Here is an 18,242-nt window from a genome sequence, read left to right on the forward strand (position 1 = left end):
CCCAGTTCTCTGTCCGCGTAGAAAAACGAGCAAAACAAAAGGCTAGTTATCTTACCAACATGGTCCCAAAAGAGTGTCTGCCTGCGCGAGTTTTTTTTCTGGAGTAGAAACGTGTTCTTGTATGTATATAGCCTCACATGTTGCGAGTTTCTATTAGAATTTTGTAATTAGAAAAAAGAACTAATAGTTTAAATACTTCGGGTTTTTCACTTGCGCAGTCCGTATTGAAATTGCCCGAGGTTTTCGTGGGTAAACTCAGGTATACGGTTGCGAACGTCTTGAGGACCGGGGACTGTGAGAATATACCTTTCTTTCTTGACTGAAACTTCTGGCACTGTCAGGCCTAGTAGACCGTTTAATGAGAGGTGCCTGTCTGGACGTGGAAGCTCCGTGACGTCCACCGGTTGATAGACTTGAGCGAGTTCCACTATCCGTGGAGCCCGTGGTCGGGATGTCATGGAAGTGTGGGTGACGGGCTTTACGAGCCTGTTCCTCTGGCATGTTCTCAAACATTGCGGCTTCCGTTTCTCGAGTCCGTCTTGGCGTCGTGGTATTGTGCGTTTGCATAAGTGCTCTTCCAGTTTGTGATGGAGGTGGGTAGTGGTCAAACTGTGTTCGCCGAGCGCTATCTGCCACATCTTCCAAGCGATGCTGAACCGGAACTGACACACTAGTGAATTTCATGCGTCCCGTACGACCCATGCCCATGAAGCCAGACCGTTCTGAAACATTTGGAAGAGATTAATGACGAGGGGTGATGAACGACTGGATTAACAGAAAGAACAGTGATGATGCATTGCATTAAACTTCGTTCGTCTAGTTCGACGGTCAAAGTGGGTAGAGGAATGGGTGGACAGATAAACAAGTCCATCGTTTTAGAAGATGAAACGATGTAGTGTGTCATATAGGTGAGCCAAGTCACGTATGTCCCCATGTTACTGGAGAGTTCGCTAATCCTAACTGACATGGCTTGGTTGGCGCACATGCCAAAGTGTCATCCACTCAGGTAAGGCGACCAGTATTCGCACAGCGGAATGGAATTTTCGGAAGGTTATGACGTTTCCCTGATGAACTAAAGCGTTCGGGTAATTCATTTGAGAGTAACAATCCAAATTTTGAGCCCCATTTAGGCACCCCGGGGTCTCAACGTAGCTGGGGAATTATTCCACCAGACTTTTCCGCCAGAGACGTGATTGCTTCAGTGGACAATGAAATTTGGTGAGCTGCAAAAATGTGGGCGTAGATTAGGATGGTTTTTGGTTTGGGCACTTAAGCAACAAAACGCAACATTTTGGTGCAAAAGGTTTTACTCCATTCGTAAAGGTTTTACAGTAAAGAGCATTGGGCTTAGGAAGGTATTACATATTGTCCCGTGCCAACATTGGTGAAATGTTCTAGGAGAGCTGGAAGTCACGTGACTGCGCAAAATAAAATGGCTGAAGTGAAGCTCGGTGTTTTTGGGTTTTCCCGCTTTCCAGATTGGAATCCTTCAGCGGGCTGGGCAACCCTAAAGGACAAGACACTTGGTTGAGCCCGATATCGATCAGGCTGTGGCGTTCTAGCTAAAATTTGGTCGCAAAGACGCTGGTTGATGATGTCTTTTTGCTCTTATATGGTGCTCACGTAAGTTTACCTCGTTATCTTGTCCCAAGGCTTTCTGAATCACTTCCTCTCAAGATAGAAGTTATTTACCATTCGTTTCCATTATTCATACACTTGCTACTGCATTCTCCAATTAAGCACAAGTAATTACCAGTAGTGCTTTGCCGCTGCTACTGATAATGACGACGAGGAGGACGATGAAGATGATGATGATGATGATGATGATGATGATGATGATGATGATGATGATGATGATGATGATGATGATGATGATGATACTCTGTGGTGAAAACTTCTTATTATCAGTTGCTTGATTGACGCAGCTTGTGTGCGTGAACAACTCGGTGGTAGCCCAGCTATGCAGAATTTTCGCATTCAAACAAAATGCGATCACCCGTCATTCGGACATCACTATCAAGTGAAGGATCGCAGCTTCAGAAGCGTTCTGATTTAATGAATTGCGTTATCTTAATAATGACAGTGAATAGTTATCAGCGTACACTAGACCAACTAGCAAAACAGTGACATCGGTGAACTACCAGGTGTGTATGAGATGACAGCTGTTGCCAGAATATTATGCGAACGTAGCAGTTTCCAAGTTGGGTCACGTGAGAGTGTTGTGGGTATAGGATGATTGAATGGATCTGCTTAGGTAATCCGTATCATTTCACGCTTGACGATAAATTTGGAAATTAATTATATGAAGAACACTTCGCGTCCGTACACGAGGGAACTTCCAAGATGACTAACTAAAAGTACGCGGGCACATTTTTGGGAGCTCGAAGTCCAAACTGTCCACCGGTAAAATGCAGCTGAAGACGATAAGCCTGAAGTCAATTTAGGCAACGAATTGAGTGTTTTTGTTGATAAGTTCCTAGGATGGTCTCGCGAAAAGGGAGTCTAATAAATTAAACTGGAAATTTGGATTGGCTAGCGTGGGCCTGTATGGGACAAATGAAACACAGTAAACGTGAAATACTCTCGTAGCTTCTTTATAGCCGCATAAGAAAACCCGAACTTGGGAACACCCATTCTAGGGCATCACTGACTGACCCGTCATAAGTTTCACAGCACACAGGATGTAACTAGGCGCCTCGGAAGCTTTTGACTACAAACTATACCTGTTTTATGAGCTCCAAAGCTGAAAAGTCAGCCTTTCGATCAATATGATCACAATTCTGACAGTAATTTATTTTGTTTTCTCCGAGTAAGCACTTACCAGAGGCTGCAACATTGGATGAGCGGTGGTCAAATTGGGATGAGTGGTCCTCAATGCCCGGAGCAGCCGGTCCGGACAAGGTAGATCGTACTGTGCTTGAAGTCCGATAGTGCGGGGGCGCTTGTTTGTGTCGATGTGAACGATACATTGGATGACGCGAGAGTGTTTCTTCCTGGCCGGCGAAGTGATAGGGCGCCGGGGGCCAGCTATGGACACCAGAAGCAGTGCATGTTGGGGGTTTCCTTTCGTCGGGCCAAATCTCCAAGATAAACTGAAATATTTCGGCCATTTTTCGAGGTTCCAGAATGGCTGGGTCCATGTTTCGAGCTGAGTTGGGTGCTGGATAGAATAGGACCGGAGCGAGACAATTGGCCAGATTGTGTGTGTTCATTCTGTTTATTTCGCTTTGACTGGTGATTCGCTTAAAATGGTCCAGTAGGTAGAGTAAAATTTCCTGAAACGGAAGCAAACATGTTCAGGGTCACATTTCCTATTGTGATACAATGTACACGATTGAAGTGTAATGAAGTGCGTGACGTTGCATTCAAATCGGTCACCTAAATGCTCTTCAACCCGTTTTCGTCTGAAAATCACCAGAGAGCCTACTGTTGCCAGATTTCAGTTGCAAGGTCACACGGAATGTTCTTCATTGAAAGCATTGGTTCGGCAAGCATGCGATGTGCCCAGTCATTTGATCGTTGTTTTCATCACAAACCTTGCGAGGCCACCGGGTTGCAGATTATTCGTCATAGGTATGCGATTAGGTAGGCGTTTCCGACTACTCAGCTTGTGGAGTGGCGTTCGCGTAACCTGGTTGGCTTGAAGGTAATCCGGCGACCGCACTTTCCTGCACTCTATTGGTTCGCTGAACGCGAGAGAAAACTGGTGACAACCAATCATGGCAAAGGTATTAGCTATTTTTGGGACACCATATAAACGCGGGCATAATAGAAGAAAATGCCAGTCCGCCACGTACCAGTGATCTTCCCTCAACTGTAACTCGATTGTCAAGCTCTGCCAACAAACCATTTAACTAGTCAGCGCATATGAACTACCCATAATTCTCAGTGCTGACCATTAATAGTTTGACACATTTGATTCTGTGCAAAGGACAACGCGAGCGCTAGGTAAATTCGCCAGCTAGTTCGGTTTAGACTGGGGTACACAAATAGCGGCAAGTGCATCTCACACACGCTTTTATATCGATCACGATATGAGTTCCAGGGGATTACCTCTCGGTATTCTCAATTCCCAATTTTATTTGGGAATATTTCTAGTCTTGGTGCTCCCCTGGGTAAACGAATTTGCTGGCATCTGCCTCCTCTTTGGGTATAGTAGAAACGACCTGGTGTAGGTCGAGCCTCGACTGGGTAGCAAGGCATGAGGTTCAGCTACTTTGTCCCTGTATTTTAGACTCGAATCAGGACAAGTCGCTGGTTAGAGACGCAATACTACCAGAACGGTATATAGTAACGTAGCTCGGGACAAAACAGTGTAAACGTGTTTCCAAACGCGAGTTATCCTCATGGGATACAGCCAGGTAGACTTATGACTTCTAGTGTGAATAGGCGAAACCTTAATTATCAGGGATGGCAGCGAATACGGATGGTACCGAAGACAGCTCAGTCTTCTCCAGGAAGATACAAACCAAACCAGTAATGAAGGTGGGTATTTTCGTAAGGTAGTACAATGAGACAAAACCTTCTTGGTTAACAAGAAGCAACACTAAACGGACCTCTAATAAGTTTCACTCACCTCACATGACGTGAGTGATTTCCACGTCAGTGGGTAAAGTCAAACACGATTTTACGGTTGCACCACATCCAGCGTTGCTCCATCAGTCGAATGTCAACTAGAAGCAAGAGGAATTTTCTTCGCCTTGTTGAAACAATAATTCAGCGCACGATTTGCTCGTAACATGCAGTCTTTTGATTTCCGATAAATAAACACGTGCCCTCTTCAGTGGGTCTGCTTTGACCAACACTCATTTTGAACAGCAGCCTTGATATTAAGGAAAAACGGACAAGTTCGTGTGCTATGCAGCTATGGAACTTGCGTAACCAACGACCTGGTTTGGAGCTAACTATGGTGTGCCTCTGACAGAATTTTTTTCACTCAGGACATCTCCTAATGACTTATCTTGTCATGATCAAGTTTGTTCACGATGCTTTTCATCCCCTGCTTGCTGATGCTTTAAGGATCATGGGCGTAATTTTGTAGGCCAGAAACTCGCACCCCAATCATTCAATATTCCACAGTTGATTTGACTCTATGACGTGAAATTTTTTGAGGTTGCTGTTGAAATGAGTCGATCTTTTATAACTTAACCTATTATACACTATCGTTTATTTCTGAAGAACTGTTGTGCATACTATCATCCCAAGCAGCCACCAGCTCTTGTACGCATACACCATAAACTCGGATTGCTAAATGCGGAATCGTTGACCACATTGCATAGTACTCGGCACTGGGTAGACAGAAGCTCTACCGTTCTGCGCTCTCCGCTGCATCGGGATTGTTGCACTCAGACTTGGGATACCAAGTCCCCCATGTTGTTTACCGGCGTAGATGTAGCTGATCGGGGTGTCCTTCGGTGGACGTAGCAAGCCACGAATAGATTGCCTGATGCAGTCGTTTCGAAGGATATGACTGAGCATGAGCGATATATCAGCCTCGGTTCGAACTTTTATAAACGGATCTGTTTAGCGCTCATCTCTAAATTTCCGAGAAGGGACGGGTTATGAAAACCCATCACCTTCGTTAGTTATCTGCAACACATCTCTTGGTTGCACCAGTATATATTCCAGTGATGGCCGTTCCGAACTCTGCCTGTTCTACACCAGGGGTCTCGAAACGAAGGCATTCTAGATCTAATAATGCGTGATTCAAGCTCGCGTGCAGCTTGTATTCTTTGCAACAGATGAACAAGACAATAGAGATGGCATTATGGAAGACGGCTGTGGAGATTTCGCTGTATTGATTCATCCTATTTCATAGTATTATTGTTGATAGTTCTAGCGGAATTTCGGTTCATACTGATTTACCCGAAAGAGCGAAATTCCTAACCTGTGATATGGAAACGGTCCCACATAAGTGGGAATCTACCCATCTTGAACGGGATGGTATGTGTTTGCTTGTCAGAAACTTGAAACACGAATTTTTCATCGTAAAATTGAAGAAAACACAGAGAAGTAAACGGTTGGACAGTAGAGCGGAGGTATTTTATTGCGTATATTTTACTATATACTGCATAAGAATGTCGAAGAATGTCCAACAACTCACGGCCAATCGAGGAAGCGTCAATGGCCGTCTACGCTAACCGAGTTACCAATATTTTCTTCAATACATCAGAACGGCATTCCCTAACCTGAGGATAACTAAAGGAAGTCAGTTCTGAAATAAGTTCCAACGATGTGTCATACCCTTTCTGGTTTCCATCTTCCAATATCGACTTTGTGGTTTGTGATAGCGTCGACGAACTGCCCACTTTCAGTAATCGGTAGGCTAACCCGGTATCGATTACGCACTTACCTCCAGTTTGAAATTGTATTTTGGTGTGATTGGACCGACTGATTTATAAGCTGTTCTATCCTAATTGAGATGGGCTTCGCCTAGTTTTAGTTTACCATTTTAGTTGGCCGAGATTTACAGCAGTATCCGTCACCTCAGTTGGTTCTTTTGAAATTTATTGATTTCTGGCTTAATCTGATTGGTCACGAGTTTGGACAGATTCTAGATACGTGATTAAACTTCTGATTGGAGAACACGGGTGGTCCACATACTCCAAGGTCGTGATCGTCGCTGTCTCCAGTGTTTCTTAGCAAAATTCAAGTATGTTCGTTCAAAGCAGAAGCGTGATTCTGGTGTAACTGGGGAAATGACGACCAGTTTGGTTGAAAATAAGGAAAAAACTGATCATTCCAGAAGCAACCAGTCTGTCAGGGAACATACTGTTATATCAGTTGGCACAAGTCCACATTTCTTGTAATGTTCCAGAGGACGTAACTTTCACCATTCATTCGAAGTGCAAAGGCGTCGATTTCTACATTTTTTTCAAGTTAACTCTTTATCTGTTCTAGAAAGACAGTATGATGTTGGATAGACGTGGTCAAGAATTCGTTAACTTGGATTCCTGATGATGAAACTTGCGAATCTGTGATAAACAGCGTTGATCATGTGGCTGCTATTCAGAGAACGGATTCTGCGCTGATAAGACAATTTAAATACCTACTGGAAAGATGGAACACCAAGGGTACCGTAAGAAGTGACGATTTAGTTGGACTAATTAAAGATCCCAGGTGTATGAATTCCAGCTACCGTTCACCCGCTAGATGGACAAGGAGCGAGACTGGATGCCCGGTCACGTGGCATTAATCATTCCAAGCGGATTCGAATGCAAAGGTTGGGCGAGTGTGACCAAATGGCATGAGCTCTATGTGTGTGTGTGTGTGTGTGTGCACCTGCTACTAACCGTCGGAGAAGCTTCACCGCCCAAAACCATGAGCTTGCAAATCCAAGCTTCTGATATAAGTCGCCAGTTTTAAAGCTTGTTTCTCTTTTCACTTTTAGCCGGTTCTTTCCCATTTGTGCGCTTCACGAGTAGTGTATACTACAGTGAGTCTTGACCTCCCAAATGTCTTCATTCGTTCGGAAATCACAGATCGTCTGCTGGGCATTATGATAACTTTGGAGCTACCCACAGTTGTTCACCTTTCGGTCTTGTGCCCCTTTATACCGAATAAATTGTGTTGTCAATACCTCTCATCAAAAATTGCATGTGTTATCACCCATCCTTTAGGGTGATCCATCGGGGTATTTCATCCTTGATAGATTGAGTAGTCGCTGGAATTCAAACGGCCCAACATCTTTTGAATTAGGTCTGTCCGTGCCGAAAGGTACCTTACGGCTTCTCCAGCGATGCCCTTCTCAAGAGTTTAGGGGGTTGATTAGAACCCGAGACTATCGTTGAGGCGGGCTGCGCAATATGCCCGGTTGATTGTGTTCACGGTTGAGCGATTGAAAGACAAGCCGAGAGAGCCGATTTGTGAGCAACTTTTTCCTGCAGAAGGTGCACTGCATTTGGGATTTTAATGGGTACCTGAAAACTATCCTATTTTCTTTGTACCTTGGGGCGTTAGACAAGCGTACTTTTTGCTGATTGCCAGATGTCGAGATCTCTCTGCTCCTTGACCGTCTCTTTACTCCCCCTGAAGTTAGTGAGTCGAAAAATGAAAGTAGCTTTGTCGAATGTATCTAGTTAGTCAATTGAATAAAAGTTTGTGTTGATAACTCGGTTTAATCATACATAAATTAATTCTGTGACTTTTAAAGCAAGGTGTACGATGCACAGCCTCCCGTTTACTGAGTACAATACCCACTTATCCGGGTTGGACGTTTTGCCTTTCCAGTACAATTGTATACCCAGAAACGAATGATCTATCATGAACGGTAGTGATTGCCCATTAGGCTTCAATGACTCCAACGAGTAACGCTCTCAGAACACGAACACTGTACAACATCTGGTTACTTACCTGGTTGTTTGTGGGTAAGCAGTCCAATATATTCAACATCAGTTTGGCCCCGCTCTGAGAGAAATCCGGCAGTGTGACCTGCATCGCGTCATAGAACATTGGATACAAGGCGCTGGTGAATAGCGGTTCCGGTAATTCACGGAGGAAGTCTTTGAAAAGAGCTGTGGAAACAACGGAGCCGAATACGTACAGGTTAGCTTCTTAGAAACGCCTGTTGGACTTTACAGCATTGCTCTCTATATAACTACCAGCTGCCGCTAGCATAACTATACAACTAACTATACTACTAACTAGCTAGTGAGGCGTGCAAAACACAGTTGGAGATAGTGGGTGATAAATCTGGAACCTAGCAATGATAGGGTTTCCGAAATTACAAACTATGAGGTGAAAGCGGGAGTGCAATCACATAACGCGAGCAGAGATTGAAATTGAGCCGTGTCAATGTACAATTATGCCATTACACCTTTCAAGCTGTGACGAAGGAAAAAACAAAGAGTTCTACGCGTGTCGTCTTTGTTTAGCTGAGGATGGAGCAACATGTGACGTTAAACGGAAGTCAGTCGTATTCGTTTCATTAGTTTCTTTCAATCTATAAGTTGTTTAGAAAAAGAAGTGGAACTTCCGTCTAAGAAGTCATCACTCAAGGGGGCAGTCTGTACGTGAACATGTGATGTGGTTTCTATGAGTGAAGGATCAGTGGCGCTATCTGCTGTTCAAGTGAGAGCCAACCACACTACTGGTCAGCCGCTCTTAAACAAACCGTTAATTGTTCATCCACTGGCCGAAAGGTCCCGTATTCGGAGCTCCCTGGAGTTTCGTGACATGCACACTACTGACGATTCCCAGTAAGGGTGGAACATCTGTAGAGTACCTCTCGGTCTTTCAGCATAGTTTGAATGAAAACGATCGAACTCCCCCACATTACCACAAGTCTACCCACACTAGTCGACTAAAGCTTGGAATTGTATTTTGGCGTCCTTCTTGCATCACAGATAAAGTCTTACTCTGAAGAAACTGGTGTGACTACTTTGTATTTACTGAAGGTTTTTCTGGCAATGATGACGATGGCGGTCAGCTGTCTGGTACTCACACCCTGATGCCTCAATAATATGTCAAAACCCTCGTGACCATGAAGTCCAATAAGCAGTGCTGTTCAGTTCAGTCTATCAGCTGACAAGGGTGCTTGGTTCCGAATTCCACAGTTTCGGTGACCGGCAAATAAGACGGCAGGCGAGTTATGGCCAAGCGTTGGAGGCACTGGGGAGCACAACTACTTAAATGGCATTGTGTATAGCCCTGAGAAGACGGTAGACTAAGTAGCTAAAATTCAGATCCGCGAAACGCAGTGATTGTCAACCTATGCTGGAGATGTTTCTCTCGCAGTTTTCACCAGAGGAATAAACCTGGAAACTTGCTTGATCCCTATAGATCATTGTGGCTTTGGACCTCGCGAACTCCACCCACACCTGGGTGAGTTACAGTGCTGAGACGTAATCATGCAACGTTGTAGGCATTGGCCGGTAAGGGAGGGTGCTAACATTGCTAATCTTCGTACACTAAACAACGGATGTAGGAATGTCAACGTCGGGCTCTGGTTTTGGGTTTGACCTCTGTCTCATTTCCGTTCCATTGCCGTTGCCCGTACAGTATTGATACTCATAGTCGATCGGCTGTAATACCCACTCGGTAGCTAGCTACCCTGCCATTCGAAGAAAGCACAAGGGTTGAGATACTACGAGGTTGCTCAAGCTCAGACAGGAACAGATGACATAGCGAGATTGGATCGAATCATGGACCGCTGGATTAGTAATTTCGCGAATCAACTGATTTGTCTGGAGCGACAGCAGAATTCAATGATCATACGGTCCAGACTGGAACAGATGACATACCGAGATTGAATCGAATCATGGACCGCTGGATCAGTAATTTCGCGAATCAGCTGATTTGTCTGAAGCGACAGCAGAATTCAATGATCATACGGTTCTCAACCCGATTCGGTAGTATAAGGTAGTCACCGGGAATCCCCTTTTCCCAATCGGAGCGATAGACCACTTTATGGTGGGATGATACCCACCACGACTTGATATATATGTACTTGACTCTGACCGCACTCTGTCCAAGACCTGCTTTCTTTCTCAACTTCTACGAGGCTAGGTAGTGCGACCAACTGAACCCCGTTAGCCACAACTGTCATATTATTCTTCAAGTTGCAAAATCACACTTTCGATGCGGTTGAACTGTAGTACGCTTCGATGAACGGTATATCGCCCACCAATATTAAGTTAAGTATGACCGTGTTTCGCCAACCAGGTTCGAATTGATCGGCAGTGCAATTTTATACGATTGCAGTTTTACCAGACAACACCAACAACAACTTATAGGTACTCTCACTTGCACACTATCTTGGTTTTGACGCCAGGCTCACCTGAAACCCAGCTGAATGTGTCGTTTATGATGTTCTTACTCAGTTTAGTTCCTTATCAAAACCATATTGACAGGCAGATGAGTGCATAAGTTGACCTTCGTGCAATTTGGGTTCAAGTGGAACATAAGTTCGACAGAAAATCGAAAACTGCATCTATCGCATGCTCCTTAAGAACGGCGAAACCGGTCGTGGAATGTCAGCGTTTTTTCAGCAACCAGTAGTATAATACGCCTATGAAAAATTGAACCTAGTTCTTGAGGTGATCCTTGAGGACTCACACCATCTCCTATTCTCAAATTTGATATTTGTAACCGTGATTATCATAGTCGTTTCTGGGAAATTTGACCCAAGTTTGGTTGCACCCGATGAAACTCACAACTAAGACATTGTTCGTAAAAAGAAGACACGTGAAAAGAGCACGTGGAAGTAATCAGTTCCAGCCGGTATTTTCTCGTGACAGTAGCCTTCCCAAAGAGAACGCGGGTGTATGACACAGCCGAATTCAAAATGTATTAAGTTCATTCTGCGGCAGTAGCTTCTTCAGAAGCAACTAGGTTGCTTGATCGGGATTAATCTTGATTTTGTTCCGAAGCCGATGTCCTAGAAGGTTCGGATAAGCTAAACTGTTGTCACTTATTCTGACCACTCAGCTCGCTCGCTAAGTGGCTAAATTTTGAGTCGCAGTGGATACGAAGTATTCAATTTAACACCACAGTGAAATATGTAGATACTCTCGGTTGCTCATCTTGCGATCTTGACCTCGGCTTGGCATCTGGCTTGTGGACAACTCTGATGGGGCCAATCACACTGCAATAAAATGTAATTTATTCATTGTTTGATAACTTCACAGTGAAAAGCATCAAGAAGAAAGAATAATTTTGGCGTCGCCTAGGCTACTGACTTATTAACAGGACTTAAAACAGTAAGTAGATGTAAATCTATAGAAAAGGGTGTTCTTCGGACTGGCTTTTTTGAAAGGATGCTACAGTTGGTTAGATCATGTGCGCGAACATCGCGCGTACGTCAGTGGAAGACAACGCTTCTTGCTCTAGTCTACTTTGTCACGTAGGAAAGCTCAAGTGAGCACTCGGATTTCGGTTGCTTGTGTCAGGGGTTTGAAATTTGATCAAACGGGACTGCTGTTCTTTGAGAAGTACACAACCAGCAGTCATCATGTAGAAGGTGCATAGCCCAATAGTCAGAAGACGTATTGTGCCATCACTGTTCTAGAAAAAAGGAGTCTTTGACTTGCAGCACCTGTGGAACGCCAAAGGGAGGACGACCTACGATCTAGTCGATCACACAGAACTTTTGGTTGCATCCAGTCCAAACTGGTAGAACCGATCAAGGAGGAATAATAAACGTTCTCCATAAGATTTTCTCGAATATTCTAGAAAATTGGAGCCAATCCATTTCGCTTGGGTTCAGTGGGAGAGACCCTCGATCAACAAAAATCCCTAAAAAACACTTTTTTGTAAATTACCAAGAGGTGACCAGAATACTTCAATACCCAACTTGTTTTAAGAATACCTCGGCAAAATACTAGCTGCTTGAAGCTGGAATAGATCGGGTGTTCTTTTTCAAACTGATTTAATTTATAAAATTACATCATGACTTCATGGAGATGACCTTTTCTTACAGTTTGACTAAAGGAAACGCTTCGTGAATGAAGCCAGTCAATGCTTGAGAAGCATTGTAGAGCTGCTCCTTTCCTAATGGGAATCGTCAACATTGCGCATCTCATGAAATTCAAAAACAGATTCGAACCCGTGCCCTTCCGGCTAGAACACACGGTTCAGGAAAACTCAGACGCAGCGCTCACTTCATGAGCTCCAAGAAAGGCCACACCGGTCGTGGTTTGCCGAAAAGCTCTTAGTAAACTTGTCAGAAGTTCCCTTTATGGGTCATCTACTTAATTGCTCACTTAAACTACGAGTCAAATGAAGAAGACCTTAGCTACGGAGTTGTTTATTAGAAAATGCCAAGTGAACAGTTGCAGGGGAGCAAAACTCTCATGTGCATCTTGTTTACGAAAATAAATATCCGTCTTTCCCTTGAATGCGTCTTCCTGAACTTTTTTGGATGTTCATTGACTGTTACTCAGACGCAAGCAAATGCTACAAAGCGACTCCATAAATTCCGTAATAGATCTCACGTTCCAAGAAACGCGAAGCGGATTTACGAGAAAACACTACTCGCATGCCTCATCAGTAGTACCCACCGATACACTAATAGATAAGTCGCCTGTTCGAGACTCCCTGCTGGATTTTCGTGAGATGTGCAATACTGATGATTCCAAATAAGGATAAAACACCTGTACAGTGCTCCTAAGCTTTTCAGCATGGAATGAATTCACTTACAGAAGGGAATTTCCACTGAAACTTCCCAAATCTCCTCACATTATCAAAATTTAACTCGAACAAAAAGCATAATGATGAGCGTGAACCGTCGTCGGAAGTCTCCGTCAAATCTATTCGGTCAACGTAACTAACTTTACCCAATTGGCCGATGCGAACTGATGCCCTGCCTTCCGAGAGACCTGACGGTCATCTTGAGTCCATCTTAGTTTCATTGACAGAATGACCAAGAAGCGGAAAATTTCCATTGGCTTAACATGTCAGATTTCACCCTGTTTTGTACGTTTGAGATTGTAACAGGTATGCAGCCTGCAACCACAAAATCTCACGTAGCTTCCTGTTTGAACAAGGCAGCTACGTTATTCAACCAGTAGGTTACGTGAGATCATGTGACACGATCGTGACAACGATCGTGTGCGGTGTTGTGATGTTCCATCCAGCATCCCATCCTTCCGGTTGTCTGTGTTTTGTTTTGGGTTGTCTGCGGACAGAATCCATAATTTGGTAAATGCCCAGGAGCTTCGAGACACTGCCAGCTTCTTTCGACCCTGTCTACATGCCTGCTTCCTGAAACAGCTTGAACTGACCAGAATTACTGCGCTATGTCTTAGCAATGGAAGGGAAAACTTGTTGAGAAAAACATTAAGTTGCAAAGTAAGCTGGTTATGAATTTTATCTGAATCCCCTGTTCTTTGCTATACGTAGGTCACATCAAGTTTCACTTGGAACGGTATTCAGGATATCAGAGCTGCTGTCCAGCTAGGAAACGGCATGGCTGTGTCAAGCCTATCCCATGAGCTCAATAAAGTGTGCAATCTGTGAAAAGCCGTCCGGATTTCGGTCGGCTGGATAAACTCATCAGACGGGGTGATGGACGCTCATCAGCAAGTTCATCTGGATTGGGGTCTCACAATCTTTAAAAAAGCTATATAAATATATACTTTTTGTAAGGACCGAGACTACGTAAAATATTAAGTTTTGCGAAGACAAAAGCTTTCCAGCAAATAACTCAAGACGTTTGTTTCACCTGCGGTAAGCTAGTAACGGCACCTAATAGTCGGCTGAAACCGACTGCATTTAAACTGCTATGATGTAATTGGTCTGCGGTTCCAAAGTTATGGCGAAAAGTGATCAACTTCCTGAGCTCCCGACTGACTCCCGCATCCATCCAGAACGTCTTTTCCTGTGCTTGATGTCAGTGTGCATCATTTCAAAGGCCGACAGTGTTTCTCGTGCGTGTCCTACATAGTTAAATGGGAATTTGTCTATGACGCCCTGCCAACTACAAATTAAAGTGACTCAACGCGATGTGGACTTAAACACTCATTCGCAAATCAAGGTAGTTTATCGGAAAGTTACATGTGGCCATTGTGCCTAGTTGTCTTCAGCCAAACGGCGAGACATTAGGAAACTACAGCAATCTGAGTTGGAGAGACAGAGCTGAAGATGGGCTGTCGAAAATTTTTCATCAACTTTATAAGTAGCATCGTGTCTATCAGGTAGATAAATATTTATTTTGCATCATATCTGTGATCTTCCTGTTGTCACGGCCGGTTTCAAAAGCATATTTTATGTTGCATACCACACGAAGTACTGCTACCGGAACAGCTTCGTGTATGATCGGTACCGACCGGCTGTTTGTTCGATTCCAGTCTCAGTTAGGTTCCGCGTAATTCATGTTTATTGATGGCCATTTTCAATAAGGATTTGAAGTAGTTGAGAGAACTTGTTTGGAGCAGTTAGTCATCGTTTGTAAGGAAAGATGCATATCTGCAAAATGCTAGTCATTACGCAATACGCTACTCATAAGGTTGCTGAAAATTCTTCGACACCTCACGACCGGTTTCGCCCATCTTGGGACTCACCAAGCAGTTTCCATCAACCTTATGTTCTACATGAAACCAAATTTCACGAAATTAGCCAGAGCTTCAGCTAAGTTCCAGGTGAGTCTCTAGCAAAAACCAAATCTGTTTGCAAATGAGCGCAATTCGCTAGTCATTACGCATTTCCACTTGTATACTCTAAATGGTTCATTGAACATTCAGATCCGGGTTTAGCAATTACTTGTTTGGGGTTACGCGTAGTAGCCACTGTGCATCCACGAAACGCGCCAAGTGCCAGGTTGTGTTGAGTGACTAATTTGCTCCAATCACATTACAGTCCCTTGCAGCCGTACAATCACTTACTGAGCTATCCCTCTATCGCATAAACAAAATAATGTAGTCTTACAGTAGCTCGAAGCTAAGACCAGATTGGAACAAAAACTAAAAAAATACCCCACCTGAGTGCCTAACCCATTGCCACCAGGACATCAAACAGACTGCCGCCTGTGTTGTGGAATTCTCGCTACGTTTTGTCCCCTGCACACCGTATCTCGGAACAGTAAATCCGCGACATTTAATTTCCGGGATATAATGGTCTGGAACTCTTATCAGGCAGTCTATGATGGATGAATATTAACCGGCCTGCAAAGTGTTCCGTGTGCGGTGATAATATACTTAGTATACCAATCTAAATAGACTATCTAAGTTTGGCAGTCCCTTATGCGTTACAGATGGGGATATTACCAAACCACCGTGAGATAAGATTGACCGAATTCGAGACTTGACGTCGGAAGGATGGGGTATGAATTCATCTAGTCGAAACGGGGAATCACATAAGTTGGACATATGTTCGGGCAGATTATGCCCCCATCTCACTTTGAGGCAAAAGGAGCGATTGGGGCTACTGCTGTGGAGAATTTGGCAGCAAACGAAGCAGTTTTATGACCGACTTCCTGATATTTTCAGCTTCGGCAAATTCGAGAAAGTAGCAATCATAGTAAGTAGACAACAGCTTTTGGATTGGATCGAATGGTGCATCAGGCTTTCCTGGTTAATCAAACTGGTGAGGTGTGATCGCCGTCTGATTCATAACCAACAATCATTGTTTGATCGGAGCTTGATTTCCGTGCATGAAGATTCTCTGGGAATCGTAGCGGGACACAATCTGCTGAGAGGGATTCGTCTCCTACTGCTAAATATAGAAGTGGAAACAGCTGGAAATGTGTGGTACATGTATCATTGTATTCCGGGAGTATTGAAATTAAGGACCTGCCTATCTGACAGCAACGCTATCACTAAATACCTTGCCCGTTACTTGTTTGAATAACAACCACGCTATCCTAAATACCTTGCCCGTTACTTGTTTGAATAACAAACGCACTCCTGAGGGAACACTACTCATGAGTCTACTGAAAACGCTTCGAAGAACCGCGACCAGTTTCGCTTTATTGAGGCTCCCGTTAGAACTATATGGGTGTGCAAAAAACCTTGTTTTTTTGTCGCCACAACTGTTTTTGCCCACAACGCTTTGCCAATAAGGTGCATAATTTTCGCAAGCGATCTGAGTCCAAGTGCCGTAAACTTAAAAATATTGACGAAAACCCGTTCAGGCTTGTCTAGTAGATAAGTGGAACCTTGGGATTTTACCAAATATCCATGATAGCATTGCCCCAGTGAAAGTTCTGTAGATAGTTCCTGCATTTGTGGAATCGCTGGTTTGTACAGTCCTCCTGCCAGCGCGCAATTATTCTTGTGAGTCGATACAAAAGGGGAGAATAACTGGACTCGAGTTTCACTCAAATCGGAATTTACAAGTGTAGCGGTGGATACTACTGATGAGGCATCCGAGTAGTATATTTTCTCGTAAATCCGCTTCACATTTGAGTAATAGTCAATGAATACCCAGGAAAGTTCAGGAAGACGCGTTCGAGAAGAAAACGGATATTCAGTTTTATAAAAAAGATGCATATGACAGTTTTGTTCCCTGCCCAATAGTCTATAACTGTTCAACGGTTGTTTTCTAATAAACAACTCTGCAGCGAAGGCCTTCTTCTTTTCACCAGCAGTGCACAGCCTCGGTTGTACTGGCATCTGGATCCAGGACATTTGACAAGAAGCGAGCGTATTCTCACCACAACTTCACCAGCGTGCGATGTGTGCACCTGAATGGTCCATTCTGACCTTGCCCATATGTTCACACGTGATTCACTTAACAAGCTCTCCAGATTACTATCCACGTTTCTCCGGTCGATTGTGATTTATATATACGTGGTTGCAAGATGGAGCCACTCTATTATGTTACCACGACTTCCTCTCCGATTAGAACAACCAAACACATGGAAGTTATTTTCACCCGGTGATACTATGAATAGAAAAGCTGCTGGTCGATCGACCAGTTAGTGAACTGGTCTAGGAATTCTCTAGGTGTTGTATCTCGGGTCATCTTGCTCTGGATACGGTATAGTCAACAGGACAGCCATGTCACAGACATTGTTCCACTTCACGTCAAAAGTACAATACTGCTATTGAAGTAGCGATCCGTGTAAATCGAGCTCTTTTATCGTTCATTAACCATATAAGCCGAATCGGCGAGTTCTCGCTCATGATGAGTACAAAACACAGTGTTTTCGTAAAAAAGAGAAATGGTATGAGCAGCAATATTTGGAGAGCCATGCAACGATGCCTACAAGGCGTAATAATTCTTCTTCGAACGGGGACTTTGTCGTGTGAGAGAAACCAGTCTATGCTGAAAAGTCGACAAACACCTACTTATTGGGAATCATCTATCTGTGGGGTCATCAATCAAGAAACCAGTCAACACTTGAGACCCCGTGACTTGAAATCAATGACTGAGTGTTGATGGATGCTAGATCTTGTCTAGGTGAGAGCAAATCACACTGCTGCTGATCAGCAGCCCTTTAGCGGAGAGTTTAGTTTTCAGTTACCAGCCTGGATTTTGAGAGTTCAAAGATCCCTGGGGATTCGTGAACGGTGTGATGCTGGTGCTGGCAATAAAGATGAAACATCTGCGCAATGCTGCACGGCTTTTCAGTAGTATATACTGGTTTCATTTGCAGCATGAAGTTTCAATTGAAAATCCTGCAACCTTCTCACACTAAAATCAATTCCGTTGCTTCGCTTTGGCAGTATACTCCCACCCCAGTTTGTTGAATGTAGAGCTCTAGAAGTTTGCGCTACCGGCCCACACGTTTCATCTGAGGTGGAGAAATAACAACGAGCTTGTATTCCTCAGAAAGCCAGCTGAAGTGCTCAAGACTCAACTCA

The 18,242-nt window shown here is 44.0% G+C and overlaps 1 protein-coding gene across 1 annotated transcript in view; it reads right to left on the reverse strand.

Annotated features, from left to right (window-relative positions):
• Positions 1-255: 255 nt before the first annotated feature.
• The window catches only part of T265_14164 (hypothetical protein), a gene marked incomplete at both ends in the record, with an annotated part of 33,661 nt that continues 15,674 nt past the window's right edge, over positions 256-18,242 (reverse strand). The window contains 3 exons of the mRNA XM_009172297.1: positions 256-651; positions 2,724-3,275; positions 8,353-8,513. Of these exons, the coding sequence (XP_009170561.1) occupies positions 256-651; positions 2,724-3,275; positions 8,353-8,513 (1,109 nt within the window). The remainder of the gene's footprint in view (positions 652-2,723; positions 3,276-8,352; positions 8,514-18,242) is intronic.

Source organism: Opisthorchis viverrini (genome assembly GCF_000715545.1).
Source record: "Opisthorchis viverrini unplaced genomic scaffold opera_v5_150, whole genome shotgun sequence".
NCBI lineage: Eukaryota > Metazoa > Platyhelminthes > Trematoda > Opisthorchiida > Opisthorchiidae > Opisthorchis > Opisthorchis viverrini.